Genomic DNA, 17,089 nt, shown 5'->3' on the forward strand with positions numbered 1-17,089 from the left:
TAATTATAATGTGTATAAAAAAGCAGTCTTTTATATTATGAATTTTTATGGTTTAGGAAGACAGGAAAAAAGCAATCTGTTGGAAAGCCTAACCGTAAATTATTACAGAATCTGTTTTATACAGCACATTTTACAAGAGCAAAAGCCATATCATGTTCCCCTGACAGCACTAAGAATTATAACCACTAGTTAGTGGACAGTTCTACCTATATGTTCTGCTTAATACAATTCCAGCAATTCTTTAAATCTCCTCAAAGGAAAAAATAAATCCTACCTATAAATAACATCCTACCTATAAATCCTAATTATAAAACCCACTTACGGTTTTACCTAATAGCAATCTTAATCATAAAATAGTAACACTACTAATGTGGCTCTCAAAGTGAGGTCTACAGATTCTGAGACCTTTCAGGGGCTCTATGTGGTCAGAAACACCTCCACATTAGTACGAAGACATTATCTGCCTTTTTTCACTGTATTGACATTTGTACTAACAGTACAAAAAGAATTAGTAGATAAAACTATTGGCACCTTAGCATAAGCAATGACACCAATTTCACTTAGGATGTCCTTGATAATAAAAATAAAATTTTATTAAATCTTGACCGTTCAGTAAGTCTTTTTTTATAAAGGAAATAACATGAAACACTTCTGCCACATACTGACAATATTATGGTTGTCTCAAGGTACACCATCTGTGCAACTGTTTTAGTTACCAGCTGAACTAACCAGTTTTTTTTCATTAAATACCATTTTAATTGAAAGAACTGACAGACTGTAATTCAGACTTAAGCTGGCAGATTCTTTTCCTCCAAATGACATCATTAATTACTAATGATAAAGCTTTCATGTGAAAATTTGAATCTTGGAAAACCCATCAAGTGCTAAAATGAAGAACTTCACAGATTCCCAATACTTAAGCAGACTTTTCTGACGAAATCAGAGGCGATACTACCAGATGTCATTTATATATATATATATATATTTTTTTTTTTTTTTTTTTTTTTAAGATTTCATTTATTTATTTGTCAGAGAGAGAGAAAGAGTGCACCTGAGCACAAGCAAGGGGAATGGCAGCAGAGGGAGAAGCAGGCTCCCACTGAGCAAGGAGCCCAATGCGGGATTCAATCCCAGGACCCTGGGATCATGACCCAAGCTGAAGACAGACACTTAACCAACTGAGCCACCTAAGTGTCCCCCAAATGTGATTTTTGAAAGAAATTATAGGGGCGCCTGGGTGGGTCAGTCAGTTAAGCATCCAACTCTTGATCTCAGCTCAGGTCTTGATCTCGGGATGGTGAGTTCAAAGCCCTGTGTTGGGCTCCATGCTGGGTGTGGAGCCTACTTAAGAAAATAAAAAAGAATAAAAGAATAAAAGAAATGATATAGAGAAATATGTCTATATTTGGAATTTCGGCATTATTCAATGAACAATTATTTTCAAAATGACAAATGCGTAATGTTACAAAATCATGCATGAATAAAAGATCCATTTAAAGTGCAAGATAGACCAATGGCTTTAAACGTAATAGAATATATTGGGGCGCCCAGGTGGTGCAGTCAGTTAAGTGTCTGACTCTTGATTTCAGCTCAGGTTGTGATCTCAGAGTCATGAGATCGAACCCCATGTCCGACTCTGCACTCAGCGCAGAGTCCCCTTAGGACACTCTCTCCCTCTCCCATTGCCCCTCCCCCCATCTAAAATAAATAAATCTTGAGCGCCTGGGTGGCTCAGTTGGTTAAGCAACTGCCTTCGGCTCAGGTCAGGATCCTGGAGTCCCTGGATCGAGTCCCACATCGGGCTCCCTGCTCGGCAGGGAGTCTGCTTCTCCCTCTGACCCTCCCCCCTCTCATGTGCTCTCTCTCTCTCATTCTCTCTGTCTCAAATAAATAAATAAAATCTTTAAAAAAAAAATAAAATAAAATAAAAAAATAAATAAATAAATAAATCTTTAAAAAATGTAACAGTAAATATAGTAAGTTCACTGATATGGTTTCAGATTCCACATTGCAACTAACCTTTAAAGAAATATTACTTGTCCAAAAAAAAAAAAGAATATTCCTTGTTTTGGTGTAACAGAAGAATATATACAATATTCTCCAGATAGGAAAACTATTAAAATATTCTTCTAACTACATATCTGTGTGAGGCTGGATTTACTTCATATTTTCAACATTTTTTCAACAACATATTTTAACAAAGTAAATGCAGAAGTAGATATAAGGATCTAGCTATCATCCATCAAGCAAAACATTAAAGAGATTTGTAAAAATATTAATAATGCCACTGGTTACACTATTTCTGGATGAGGAAAAAGTTATTTTCATCAAAAACGTTATTTTTTTTTTTAAAGATTTTTATTTATTTATTTGAGAGAGAAAGAGAGAACACAAGCAGGGGGAGTGGGAGAGGGAGAAGCAGGCTTCCCGCGGAGCAGGAAGCCCGATGCGGGGCTTGATCCCAGGATTCTGGGATCATGACCTGAGCCGAAGGCAGATGCTTAACCAACTGAGCCACTCAGGCACCCAAAAACGTTATGCTAACATTTAGTTGGTCTCTGTTATTTTATTTTTAAGATTTTAAGTGATCTCTACACCCAACATGGGGCTCAAACCCACAACCCCAAGATCAAGAATTGCACACTCTATCAAATGAGCCAGCCAGGCACCCCAGTTAGTTATCTTTAAACGAACATAAGAACATTTTAAAGACTTCCCAGATTTAATTTCTAATAAAGTATAGACAGACATAACCCCCTCTGGGGTCCTCAATAAGTTAGGAATGTAAGAAGGGATCTTCAAAGCAAAGAGTTGGAGAACTGTTGGCTCTATCTACTACACTGCAACACTAATTCAAGTGGTCTCCTCTGAAGTCACTTTCTCTCAAACCATTCTTCCAGAGCTAATCTGTGACAAGAGCCATACAGGGATTGAATAACAATCCCTCACCCATCTACCACCATAAAATCAGTCTCTTGGCTACTAGCTGACGAGGCCCATTCCATCCCCTCTAAGGAGCCACTTTATTTTGAGGCACAAGAATTTTACGAGCCTTTTAAAGGTTTGATATTTAAAATACAGAAAGAAATTATTGACTTCAAGTTCTAAAAATAAAACTGTAACAACTTTATAAATGGTTCATGAAATCCAGAAAAAATTTATGAAACTTCAGTCATCATTAAATAAAATAAAGTTTTTTATATTTGAAAACAATCATGTGTTAACAGAGTCACATCCCTAGGGCTGTGAGGTATTCACCATGATGAATTAAGAAATTTTGGCTGATAGGGGCGCCTGGCTGGCTCAGTCATTAAGCATCTGCCTTCGGCTCAGGTTATGATCCCAGGGTCCTGGGATGGAGCCCCGCATAAGGCTCCCTGCTTGGCAGGAAGCCTGCTTCTCCCTCTCCCACTCCCCCTGCTTGTGTTCCTTCTCTTGCTGTCTCTCTCTCTGTCAAATAAATTTTAAAAATCTTTAAAAAATGGGGCGCCTGGGTGGCTCAGTCGTTAAGCAACTGCCTTCGGCTCAGGTCATGGTCCCAGGGACCTGGGATCGAGTCCCACACATCGGGCTCTCTGCTCCGCGGGAAGCCTGCTTCTCCCTCTCCCACTCCCCCTTGCTTGTGTTCCCTCTCTCACTGTGTCTCTCTCTGTCAAATAAATAAATAAAAAATCTTTAAAAAAAAAAAAAAATCTTTAAAAAAAAAAGAAATTATGGCTAATAATTATAAAAGCAAAAGTATAAAAAACTTACTCAGTTTCTTATACCAAAAAAAAAAGTTTAATTAAGGCAGTATATTTTAGTAAGGTTGATATCATGTAGCTTAGAGCCTCTAAAAATATAATTACTTTATACAAAGGTTTGTACAAAGGGGTATACAAAGGTTTGTACAAAGGCTCCACTCCCATAAACACCAAAATAACTTGTTAGATGAAGAAATCTGTGTCAATATGTTCCATTTTATCCCTCTTCAGTCATTTCCTCCAAGGTCAATGACTGGGTGAAGGAATAACAAGGGATACAGTCATATTTGAAAGAAACTCATTTTTCTCTAAGTGTTACCTTTTTTTTTTAGCTATTGACTCAAAGAACATTGAGTGTTTACACTTAAAACTAAGAAAAGATAAGAGGAATCTTGAATTTAGGAAGATTTTTCTCATAAAGCAATAGGGGAGGTAGGAAACACTATGAAGGGGAATGCTTTAAAAATTATTATGTAAAAGGGGTGCCTGGGTGTCTAAGTCGGTTAAGCGTTTGATTCTTGATTTTGGCTCAGGTTGTGATCTGGGGGGTCATGAGATCAAGCCCTGCATGGGGCTCTGTGCTCAGCGGGGAGTCTGCTTGAGATTCTCCTCCCTCTCCGTCTGCCCCTCCCCCAGCTCTAATAAAATCTTTAAAAAATTATTACATAAAAGTACACTGTAAACATGCCTCCTCAGCATCACATTAACTTTTTAACTCACACAAATATATAGGCCTAAACTTTTATTCTCTTCAAGATCATTTTACAAAGGCACTCATTTCTTCAAGTGATTATCGGACCTAGTTTTTTACTGACCTTTAAATAGCACAGAATTAAAATAACGTAGGCAAGCTAAAAACAAAACCAAAAATGAGAAGCCGTTACAAATCTATTCTTGCTGGCACATTCACTTGGGTGCTAATCCATGCCAATGTATATAACCAAAGTAGCCAGTGAAAACCGAAAATTGAATCATTTCGAACATAAGAGAACAGAAAATTAAGTCAGCAAGGCAAGATCATGAAGTAATATTTTTTCATAGTCAAAATAACGGCTCTTTTTAAAAGACTATCTCAATTCACGTTACCTATAAAGCTTTAGAGCTGATTTCCCTCTTGTACATAAATATGCATTTAATCACCAAAGACTTAATTAACATTAGGACAAGTTACTGACATCCTAGAAGAATGGTATTTCAAAAAACATTACTTGGCTAACACATAAGTCGAATTAACTGCCTAATTTATTATAGTTTTTAAGTTTCATGGGTAAAAAAAGGTCAAACTTGAGATGGTTGATAGAGTAAGGAGCTGGAAGGAGACAAAAGGGAAGGAAGAAACAGACGAGGAAGTCTTGGCCTCATAAGAGGCTTGCAAAATTTCTCCCAGGCTACAAGTAGTAATTTATTAGTACTAGGGAGCATGTATTCCACATGGTCGATTTCCTGGTATTGCTGACAGACACCAGGCATTGTGGAATCTGGCACTTCTTAGCCTCTACCAGTTCCATAAGGTCAGTGGAGCTACCTACAAAAATCTTGAAAAGGGATTAGTCACCACAGTTCCAGGCTAGTTTCTGCTATTGGCTTATGTAGGTAAGAAAGGTAATCCATGCTTTAGAGGGGAAATCAACATTACAAATAAATATTTAAAGAACACAGGAAGCAGAGACTGCCAACAAGTCAAAATGCCTATTAACTAAATTCATATACAACGTTCCAGAATTTTAAAAAAAAACTACTACTGAGAGTAAATAAAATATGTGTAGGAATACTGGACAAAATGTAAAAATGAAAATAATTATCAGTCTCATTGTCAATTCCAGTCATTCTTTTTTTTTTTTCCAGTCATTATTCTTAAGACTGGTATTGAAGGCCATCAAAAATACAAATTTCTCTTGATACAACGCTTGGGATTTATTTCAAAATAATCCAAGAGTTGATGGTGAGGGAGTCAGAAGAAACAAGTATGGCCACGAATTAATGATTACTGCAGTGGATTGATGCACATGATGGTTCACTGCACTATTCTCTTTGTACAAGCTTGAGATTTTCCATAAAACATGAAAACATATTCTATTAATGCTTAACCTCCCAAAAAAGACTTCAATCTCATTTAAGAATCTTTACAAGCATAAGAGAGGATGTTACTCAAATTAGTACAGAGCTATACATTTTAAAAAAGAAAATTCAAAATTTTCTTTTGGGGCACCTGGGTGGCTCAGTCGGTTAGGTGTCCGCCTTTTTTGGCTTAAGTAATGATCCCAGGTCCTGGGATCGAGCCCCGCATCGGGCTCCTTGCTCAGCAGGGAGCCTGCTTCTCCCTCTCCCTGCCGCTCCCCCTGCTTGTGCTCTCTTTCAAATAAATAAAATCTTAAAAAAAAAAATTTCAGTACTCCTGAATGCACCACACAAATAATGATTAAGTATATATGACCTAAATGCTGAAACAACAGAATATACCAATTAATTGATATTAATTAAATCAACGGTTCAACAACTTGCAAAATGTTATACAGCTAGTAAAATGAACATTAGGAATCCAATGAATCAACACAGGAAAATGTTTAATTCCTTTAGTGAAATAAGCAAAATAGAAATTTAATTATGCTTTAATTCCAAATACATAAAAAATATTCAGTAGAAAGGAATACAGGTAGGTAGAAAGGAATACAACCATGGGTTTTGGTAGTAGAATTATCAATGAGTATTTGTAAAAACTTGTTATAATGTTACTTTATGAGAAATTAAAAAAAAAAAAAAAAAGACACATGGCCATACTGCTCCCCAACTACAGCACACAAAATCTTCTCCGGAGTGCACCAGAAGACTATCCACAGGGCACTAACAGAGACCCCAGCTACACCAGGACGAGGACTACACTGTTGCTAGCTACATGGTCTACAATAAAGGACGACCCCTCAGTACAGAACAGAGCTGCTTTTATAAGGCTGGCATTTGTTATTCATTAGCATTGGCGTACATACCATATAAATATTAGGCAAACACTTTTTCAATTCATTAAAAACTCTATGGGAAAACCAATAAAATAAACTGTAGTCTAGAGAAATAATATTAAAAGTTCATCAGTGTTTGGATATACAATCAAAAAGTTGTTATACCCACAAACTAAGAAAAAACTGACCCAGCTTCAAAATGAAAGTAGTTACCTTTCTCCTCCTTTTAGTATGACATTTCTGCACAACTAGTTTTTCTGTTGTGTTTTAGTTTGTTTTTAATTTTAAAAAGCATTTTCAACCCATGTCCCTAATGAAGCTTGAAATTAACATGGCCTTTTCAATTCCTTCTTTGTGCGCCAGCATGAAACAGAGTTTGGATCTAGGAAACATAACAAGGTAGAAGCAGAACAATATTACAGAGCACCATTTCTTTTTTAAGCCTTGAAGCACTGTTTACATATGCTCAGGACTGATAGAAATGTGGTTGGCTCATTGCTCATCTTCTCTGCTTGGACTGAGCCCTAAATGGCCTACAAGTCACTGAAATATCCATTATATGCTCTTTCCAGTCAAAGATGTAGGCAGGAGGTGTGCAAAGCTGCTTCACCTTCTTTGGGATAAAAATACTGTCTTAAATACACAGGAAGGGGAAGGTAGGGATTTACTTCTATCCAGAAAGGTGAATTCATAAAGAATATGTATATGACCATATCATAATTCTTCTAAACACACACACACACACACACACACACGGTTTTCACTACATCTTGCTTCCTAGAAAAGGATTAAGAAACCTAGAATCCAAGAACCACGAATTTTAGTCTTGAGTCCATTTATTACCTGACTGAAAAGTAATAGACAATATCTAATTCACAGGATTAAATAAACCATTTAAAACACTAAAATGCTCCATTATTACTAAATAAACAATAAAAGAAAGGTAGCAAGAAGAGAGTTCAGGAAAAGAAAAGTAAAATGATTTACAAAAACAAAAATGTATGGACCTATTAGTGTTCACTTAATTTCAGGATAGAGTTCAATTCCAATTTTCTTGTTATTTCTTTTTACTTACCATGACAGGAGACCCAGATTAGGAGGAGAAATCCCCTTCCCTTCTTCAGCGTCTGGCAAGGCTTTTCTTTCCTTTACACTTGGATCTTTAAAAAGAAAAAAAAAAAAGGACAAAATTGGCAATTTTCTCCCTACTTGGCCATATTCTAATTAAAGAACTACACATACTTGGACCTGCAGACCTGACCAGAGTCACCCAAGAACAAGTTAAGTATCACCCAGCCAATTCCCACTAGTTAAATCCAAACTCCATAATGCCTTTGTGAAAATCCTCATGGTCCTATTTGAGCAGAAACGTAGCAAAGACTCATGTTTCTAAGGCTGACAGTAATATGAAAAATGTTATAAACTATGGATGAAATAATAAAGATTAAAACCAATCTGCAAATGCAAAAACAATATTCTTATAATATTATAAGATGTTTCTGTGCTGATCTATATATTCAAAATGGATCTCCCTATCTGTGAGAACCAAACTGGCTTAGTAAGCAAAATTTGAAAAAACTGCCTTATTGCCCCAATATTCTATGCTCATCTGAAAAGTCACATAATAAAAAGGACTGAAATACTGATACATGATACAATGTGAACGAACTATGAGAACATTATACTAAGTGAAAAAGTCAGGCAAAAAAAACCCATTATTACATGATACCATTTATATGAAATGTCCAGAACAGGTAAACCCATAAAGACAGAAAGCAGATTAGTGGTTGTCAGGGATTAGGTTGAAGAAGGAATAGGGAGTAACTGCTCATGGATACAGGGTATCTTTGTGGGGTGATAAAAATGTTCCGGGATTAGATAATAGTGGTGTTTAGCACAACATTATATACATTGTAAAAATCCCTGAGCTATAAACTTATAAACTATAAATTTCATATGATGTGAATTATAGCTCAATTTTAAAAAATGCAGCTGGGGTGTCTGGCTGGCTCAGTCAATGGAGCGTGCAACTCTATCTCAGGGTTGTGGGTTTGAGCCCCACGCTGGGTGTAAAGATTACTTAAAAACAAAATCTTTAAAAAAAATAAAAAGAATTTTTAAAAATGTAAAGAGTGTGCATATAATCAAACTCTTCATAAAACACTAAAAATAATCTTACAGCAAGAAAGTTATGGGATTAATCCAGCAGCAATAAATTGCATTCTAAGCATCTATAGTATGGTTTCTAAAGACTAATTCCCACTGCAACTTGGTAGAAGTGTCAATGTTCTGTAATTTAAAAGGTTAAATTAAAAATACACATATGCATTACTTGTATTAATTCTGAAGCATGTTTGTACACACACAGAAAAATGATACAGGAATTTTTATCAATAGTTACCCCTCTAAGAAAGAGAAGTGGAAATGGAGACTTTTAGTGTCTGTTTGTTTGTTTTTAAGAATTTTATTTATTTATTTGACAGAGAGAGGGACAGGAGAGAGGGAACACAAGCAGGGGGAGTGGGAGAGGAAGAAGCAGGCTTCCCGCTGAGCAGGGAGCCCGATGCAGGGCTTGATCCCAGGACGCTGGGATCATGACCTGAGCCAAAGGCAGATGCTTAATGACTGAGCCACCCAGGCACCCTGGGGACTTTTAGATTTTATACTTTTAGAATTACTTTACATTTGTAATTAGGAAAATAAACTTTTACAAAGAAGTGTTTTAAAGAAGAAACTCAGAATAATACTACATAAAAGGTTTTTACTTAATCTAAGGCACAGTGTGAAGATAATGACCTCAATCAAAAAAACAGTAAGAGGGGCACCTGGGTGGCTCAGTCATTAAGCGTCTGCCTTCAGCTCAGGTCATGATCCCGGGGAACTGGGATCGAGCCCCACATCGGGCTCCCTGCTCAGAGGGAAGCCTGCTTCTCCCTCTCCCCCACTTGTATTCCCTCTCTCGCTGTGTCTCTCTCTGTCAAATAAATAAATAAAATCTTAAAAAAAAAAAAAGAAAGAAATGAAGGGGCACCTGGGTGGCTCAGTCGGTTAGGGTTGGACTCTTGATTTCTCCTCAAGTCGACCTCAGGGTCCTGGGATCAAGCCCTGCGCTGGGCTCTGCACTGAACAGGAAGTCTGCTTGAGGATTCTCTCCCTCTCCCTCTGCTCCTCGCCCCACTCCCACACACTCTCTCTCTAAAGTAAATTAATAAAAAAAAAACAAACAAGAGGTATAGAGCAATGGCTCTATAGGGAGATGAGATGCGAGTTCTGAGTCTGCCATATTACTAACTCTATGACCTTGAGAGGAAGTCATACTAACCTCTCCAAGCCTGTTTCTTCATCTATAAATAAAAATTAACAACTGCATGAAAGACTTGTGAGGGCTAAAGGATAATGCATATGGTGTGCTTTATAATATAGTTACTGACATAGAGAAATAAGCACCTTTTAAATCATTAACTAAGATAGTCCATTACATACATAGAACTTGGATAGGATAGCTCCCACCAAGGTCCTATTTTTTAACACACACACACACACACACACACACACACACACACACACACACACACAGTACGTGTGTCCATACACAGTTACTTATTTCTGAAACTTTTATATATTTATTTGAGAGAGAGAGAAAGACAGAGAGCATAAGTGGAGAGAGGAGCAGAGGGAGAGGGAGAAGGAGACTCCCCGCTGAGCAGGGAGCCCGACAAGGGGCTTGATCCCAGGACCCTGAGGTCATGACCTGAGCTGAAGGCAGACGTTTAACCAACTGAGCCACCCAGGCACCCCTATTTCAGAACCATTTAATAGAGAGTTGTGGTGCTTGGTGGCACAGTCAGTTAAGCATCTGACTCTTGGTTTCAGCTCAGGTCGTGATCTCAGAGTCGTGAGACTGAGCTCTGCCTTGGGCTCCACGCTCAGCATGGAGTCTACTTAAGACTCTTTCCCTCTCCCTCTGCCCCTCTCACCCTTCTCTCTCTCTTGCTCTAAAATAAATAAATAAATCTTTTTAAGAAATGAAATCCTTTTAAGAAATAAATAACCATGCCTCTGTACACCTTATTACTTTAGTATATACTTCCTAAGAACAAAATAATCTCTTAAATAATCACAGAAAACCTGCTCCTTCCTCTGCCTCTCTCTCTGTGTCGCTCATGAATAAACAAATTTTATTTTTTTTTTTAAGATTTTATTTATTTGACAGAGAGAGAGACAGCGAGAGAGGGAACACAAGCAGGGGGGAGTGGGAGTGGGAGAAGCAGGCCTCCTGCTGAGCAGAGAGCCCGACGTGGGGCTTGATCCCAGGACCCCAGGACCATGACCCGAGCCAAAAGCAGACGCCCAACAACTGAGCCACCCAGGCGCCCCTAAATAAATAAATTTTAAAAATCTTAAAAAAAAAAAAAGTAACACTTTAATTCATTGTTTTGCAAATATAGGTCTTAGATGACTCATCTCAAGTCAATAATGATTCTAAAATTAAAAATCAGTGAACACTTACATTATTATGCCAATGTAAAAATTAAACCTGCAGAGCCAAGTAATACATTAGGATTACATTTCCTTCTTTAAAGGTCTAATGTGGACCCACTGGGCCAAATGAAGGATAAGATTCTTATTCTAAGCATCAAAGTCAAATGACTGCTCTTTTCTTAATACATGCATGAGAATTTGACAGCTAGGATCTGCAAGCTTCTCTGGGCTCCATCATCAGTACCACCCCATAGATGCAACTTCTGAGAAATCTTTACAAAAGTAAAATATCTATCTCATCTTTCAGGCACCTATAAAGCAGAAATTACCCAATTTCTTTCTCAATAACTAAAACTTACACTCACAAACAATAACTCAACCAAGTAAGATACTGAGCAACTCAGACTATAAGGTCATAGAATATACATATCATATAAATCCTTCATTATACAGAAAGAAGGAAAAAAACAGTACCCTGAATCAAGATTATAACTAATCCCTACTAAATTCGATTAAAAGTTAGATGATCATTTTCTAAATTAAACAGATGGCACAAAATCTATTCTCCCTTATTCTTACCAAACACCCACACCCACCAAAAACAAAAATCCTACTTAAAATCAGATTATAGTGAGAAGTCCTATATCCCAGGACTCTGGAAATGTCTCTGTGAATTGAAAATTCAAATATGAACATAGTTTTTTGCCTTCAAGGTGTTCATAATCTTGTGGGGACAACAAACAGGTAACTAATAAGGCAGAATGTGAAAAGAGATGCAGAAACAGAACTCCATGAGGATGCAAAAGACAGAAATGGATTCTGGTCTGGGCACTCAGGGAAGGCTTTTTGGAACAACTGAGTTTTTTAATAGTTGAGAAATAGGAAAATAGGTCAATGTGACTACAGCAAAAGGTGCCCTAGGTGTATGGGGGAAATGTTTAAAGCCCACTTGTAAAGAGCCTAAAATGCCATGGTAATGAGCTTGATCCTTATTCTGGAGGCAACGTCAAGCTAAGGTTGCAGAACAAGGTATTGATATGGATCTAAAAAGTTAAAACTAAAGCAACAACTTCTCTTTTCAATAAAACTAGATTATAGTTTCCTAAATTAAACCAATGGCAGACAAGAGGCAGTAATGAAGACTGAAATAGTCATGGATACACACAAGTCTATTAAAAGAAGAACTGGGATTAATAACCACATTGGGGACAGGATTAAATTTTTTAGTTCTTTTTTTCTACTTAAATGTCACATTAGTACCACCAAGTCCAGTAATGAGGCCTTTTTATATAGATATGTAACAAGAAAACTCAAAAGAAGGTGATTAACATTACATAATAAAATAAAATTTAAAAAAAAGAATCAAGTTTCAATTTAAAAGAATTCCATGTTGTTAAGAACTGTCTATTCTAAACAAAATATCAGGGCTACAACTCATTTAATTTCAACTTAAATACAAGTTTCCAAGTATAGCAAATTATATATGGAAAAAATAATCTGCCTTGACCCCAGTGAAAAAAAAAATCGTATTTAGAGATCTGACATTAAAATGAACATACAAAAGCTCATCTAAATAATTGTGTACATGGACAAACAGACCCCCCACAATTAATCTGTAAATTAGTTTCTGCTGCTCAAAACAGCACAAAGTGGGGGGAGGGGTATGACAAACTTACCAAGTGAAGTTTGTCCCAAGAAGTTTCTCTATTAGAAGGTTTCACAAATCAATCTGCAAAAGAAAAACCAGTAGTTTTACAAATATCCTAAGAATAAAGTTAAACCACTTAAATCTCCCCACAAGACTTCTCTAAGTTAGAATGCCGTGACAATATATTATTTTTAAATTGTTATAATGTTGACTAGTCAACAACAGATTTTAGAATGTTTAATTGCCCAAAATGAGCCCAATCAGGCGTCATCATGCTTTTAGAAACTACAGAACTATATAGACGGAACTTTCCAAGAACCTACACATACTCTATTTAAGGGTTTTTCTTCAAATCAATCATCATTTCTGATGGTTTCTAAGCTAATCCTTTGCCACTACACGCACTAGTACTTTAAAAAACGAAGATCAGAGATCGAGACTTACTCTTGGGGCTTTTTTTAAAGATTTTATTTATTTATTTGTCAGAGAGACACAGAAAGGAGAGAGAGCACAAGCAGGGGGAGCAGCAGGCAGAGGGAGAAGCAGCCTCCCTGCTGAGCAAGGAGCCCGATACAGGACTCGATTCCAGGACCCTGGGATCAGGACCTGAGCCGAAGGCAGACACTTAACCGACTGAGCCACCCAGGTATCCCTACCAAGGGATCTTTTATGTGTAAGAAAAAGATCAGGGCGGAAGGAGTATGGTCTAAACACAAATAATTCTTGTCACAACTCAGCAACAATCTGACCTTTACAGAGATAAAATACATACTCGACTTTTTTTTTTTTTTTTAAAGATTTGAGAGAGCGTGCACGCATGCATGTGTGAGCAAGTGGGGGGGGGGCACAGAATCTCAAGCAGACTCCCCACTACTGAGCATCAACTAAGCCACCCAGGTGCCCCATAACCTGATTCCTTTGTAATGGTTTCTCTCAGTATTTGCAGACAACTCATTCTTTTGGGCTGTTACATGACATGAAATCACATAAATAAACAAAACTGTATAAAACATTAAAATCCTAAAATTAAGGAATCAGTCAACATAGCACATTACATCCATAACTTCCAGAAAAAAAATTTTAACTAAGAACCATAAAAAGGAAGCTAAATATGCAATGATATAGTGTTTTTGTTTTGTTTTGTTTTGTTTAAGATTTTATTTGATAGAGAGAGAGACAGCGAGAGAGGGAACACAAGTAAAAGGAGTGGGAGAGGGAGAAGCAGGCTTCCCGCTGAGCATGGAGACCGATGTGGGGCTTGATCCCAGGACCCTGGGATCATGACCTGAGCCGAAGGCAGATGCTTAATGACTGAGCTACCCAGGCAGCCCCAATAAAGTGTTTTAAACCATTTTATAAGTAGGATTTTTGTCTCCCATAACTTTTAATTTAAATTTTGTAACTTAGAGGCCATATTAACCACATCTACATGGGAAATAAAGCTATTCATAATTTACAACTTGAGATACAAACCATATTAAGTATCGAGTTTAGTCTTATTGTTTTAAAAGGTACAACACAATAAAGTTAGGAGGTCTGTAAATCTGCAGGACCTTTTCTTGCTAGAGTGTAATTTTGGCTAAGCACTTGAATACTGAAATACATATTACAATTTTTTCCTTTTTAGTTATGTCAGTAGATACATTATACTATGATTTTTTTAAAGATTTTATTTATTTATTTGAGAGAGAGCGAGCATGAGCAGAGGGAAGAGGCAGAGGGAGAGGGAGAAGGAGGTTCCCCACTGAGCAGGGAGCCCGATGCAGACCTCGATCCCACGACCCTGGGATCATGACCTGAGCCAAAGGCAGACGCTTAACCGACTGAGCCACCCAGGTACCCACTACCTATGATTTTTACTTTAGGATAATAAAGAATCATTTGTTAAAAAGAAGAGATGCTCAGTCTCTTTGACTTAAAAAAAAAAAAACAGATGAAATAATGTATGTGAAGACACATTTCCCTTAAAAAGTATTACAAACAAGAAATGATGAAACATAGTTCAAGTGTCAGAGTACTACAATGTCCAATGACATGCATGTGCTCAGAGTTCAGATGAGGGACAGTGCAGGGAAGCTTCACAACAGATGAAGAATTTCAACTGGGTTTTAGAGAATGGGTGGGATCTAAATAAAGAAAAAAAAGGACAGGGATAATTCAAGAGGGAATGGCTATTAATACCACAGTAGGAAGAAAACATGACATTTTTGAGAAGTAGAAGTCAGAATATCAAGAGAGAGTTCAAGCAGAGAAGACTAGAAAGGCAGGACACAACTGTGGGCCTTCAATGCCAGGCTAAGGAGTAAGATTTAATTCAATGGCATGAAATCAAGAGCTTTATATGCAGGAAAATAATAACACAAAAGTGGTGGTGTTAAACAGCAGCAAGCAGCAAGTAGAATGGTCTGGAGGGGAAAACTGACTTAGGATGTTCCTCGACTAGCAGTAGTTCAGATATGAACTGCTAACAGCCTAATATCTCAACTGTAGTGAAAATGCAGAGGAAGACATCAAAGTGAATAAAAGCATTAATTTCCTGAGCTTAGTAATTGATTAGAAATGGAGGAAAAAAAGAGGCAGAGCAAGTTGTCAAAGATAACTCCAAAATGTTAAGGCCTGCAGTGAGTGGAAAAAGGACAGTATCATTAAGAAATGAAAGGTGGGATGCCTAGCTGGCTCAGTCAGAAAAGCATGCAACTCTTGATCTCGGGGTCATGAGTTTGAGCCCCACAATGGGTATAGAGATTACTTAAAAATAAATAAGCTTAAAAAAAAAAAGAAAAGCAAAAGAAATGAAAGGTAGTTCCAAGGAAGCAATGTTAAGTAGCTGTATATCCAGCAGGTGGAGGATGGAAGGATTAAATTCAAGAGACAGTTCAAGTCTAGGGGCAATAATGAATTTATTTAATTCAAGGTGCTAAATTTAATTCAAGGAAATCACTGTATCTACTATAAAAATCATTTGACATGTTTTAAATTACTTGATAATTTACTCTGTCAAACATATAGAAGTCGTTCAATACAGAAATGTTTGCGTAAAGTTTCCACAGGGTGTAAAGTTCCAAGAGACAGACCAAACAGGCAGTTTCAACAAAAAGGTTCAGGCAGGTCTGCTTCCATGCTGGCCATGACTCTTCTTCCCAATAACCACAATCAAACAACTACTTGGTTGGAAACAAGGATGTCATTTTGTGAAACACCAACAACAACAACAAAAATTGCCCATGCCTCTTAGGACTATTTGCCAGATAAAGGCCATGCAGAGGTGAGTCTGAAAGCAGCTCTCTGGTACCGTAAGCTACCTGCCAATGACAGCACCAGGTATTCCATGATACAGTCATGTATACACATATCTCACAGAGTAACAGCAGTTAGGTGTGGGTGACTCTGAATATATACTGAATATATTTAAAGAAGTACCACATCAGGGCACCTGGGTGGCTCAGTTGGTTAACTGTCTGCCTTTGGCTCAGGTCATGATCGGAGGGTCCAGGGATCAAGCCCCGCATCGGGCTCCCTGCTCAGGTGGGAGTCTGCTTATCCCTCCCTCCCTCTCTCTCTCTCTCTCTCTCTCCCTCTGTCCCTCCCCTGCTCCCTCTCTAATAATTTTTTTTTTTTTTAAAAAGGGGGGAAAGGAAGGAAGGAAGGACCGACCGTATCAGCTTCAAAAGGGCAAAGAGGCATACCAATTTGGGTCATTTATATAATAAAAGAATTCAAACTACAAAAACTAATCAGATTGAATCATTTAATGAGGAAAACTAAGAGACTCAGGCCAGGCATCTTAAAATGTTGGGTGGGGGAGGGTAAGCACAGGGAGCTAAAGCAGCACTTTTTTGGCTAGTGTACATTTTAACTTTAAAAAAACAATGGACTGTTTTATATAGTCCTGTTTCACTTTCAAATGCAGGATAATTAAGAATTGAAAACTTTAAGAATGCAACACTGAATAATTTTAAAGGAATCCTTTATTTTCACTGTATGTAAATGAAAAGTTTTTTGGTTTTTTTTTTTAAAGATTTTTATTTATTTATTTGACAGAGAGACACAGCAAAAGAGGGAACACAAGCAGGAGAGGTGGGAGAGGGAGAAGCAGGCTTCCCGCTGAGCAGGGAGCCCGATGTGGGGCTCGATCCCAGGACCCTGGGATAATGACCTGAGCTGAAGGCAGATGCTTAACCGACTGAGCCACCCAGGCGCCCCAAGAAATGCTTTTTCTTACACATGCACTGCATATTAAGAAACAGATACAGGGGCGCCTG

General features: G+C 37.5%; 1 protein-coding gene across 12 annotated transcripts in view; it reads right to left on the reverse strand.

The window, feature by feature from the left end:
• Positions 1-17,089, reverse strand: part of MTMR3 (myotubularin related protein 3) — a 137,824-nt gene that overhangs the window by 44,346 nt on the left and 76,389 nt on the right. For all 12 annotated transcript variants that reach the window (XM_036123175.2, XM_078060786.1, XM_078060789.1 and 9 more), the window contains 2 exons: positions 12,856-12,908; positions 7,773-7,857 (listed from right to left, as the gene is read on the reverse strand). In XM_036123175.2, coding sequence (XP_035979068.1) covers positions 7,773-7,775 — 3 coding nt within the window. In that variant the 5' untranslated portion in view covers positions 7,776-7,857; positions 12,856-12,908. The remainder of the gene's footprint in view (positions 1-7,772; positions 7,858-12,855; positions 12,909-17,089) is intronic.

The sequence above is a fragment of the Halichoerus grypus genome, chromosome 13, assembly GCF_964656455.1.
Source record: "Halichoerus grypus chromosome 13, mHalGry1.hap1.1, whole genome shotgun sequence".
Taxonomy (NCBI): domain Eukaryota; kingdom Metazoa; phylum Chordata; class Mammalia; order Carnivora; family Phocidae; genus Halichoerus; species Halichoerus grypus.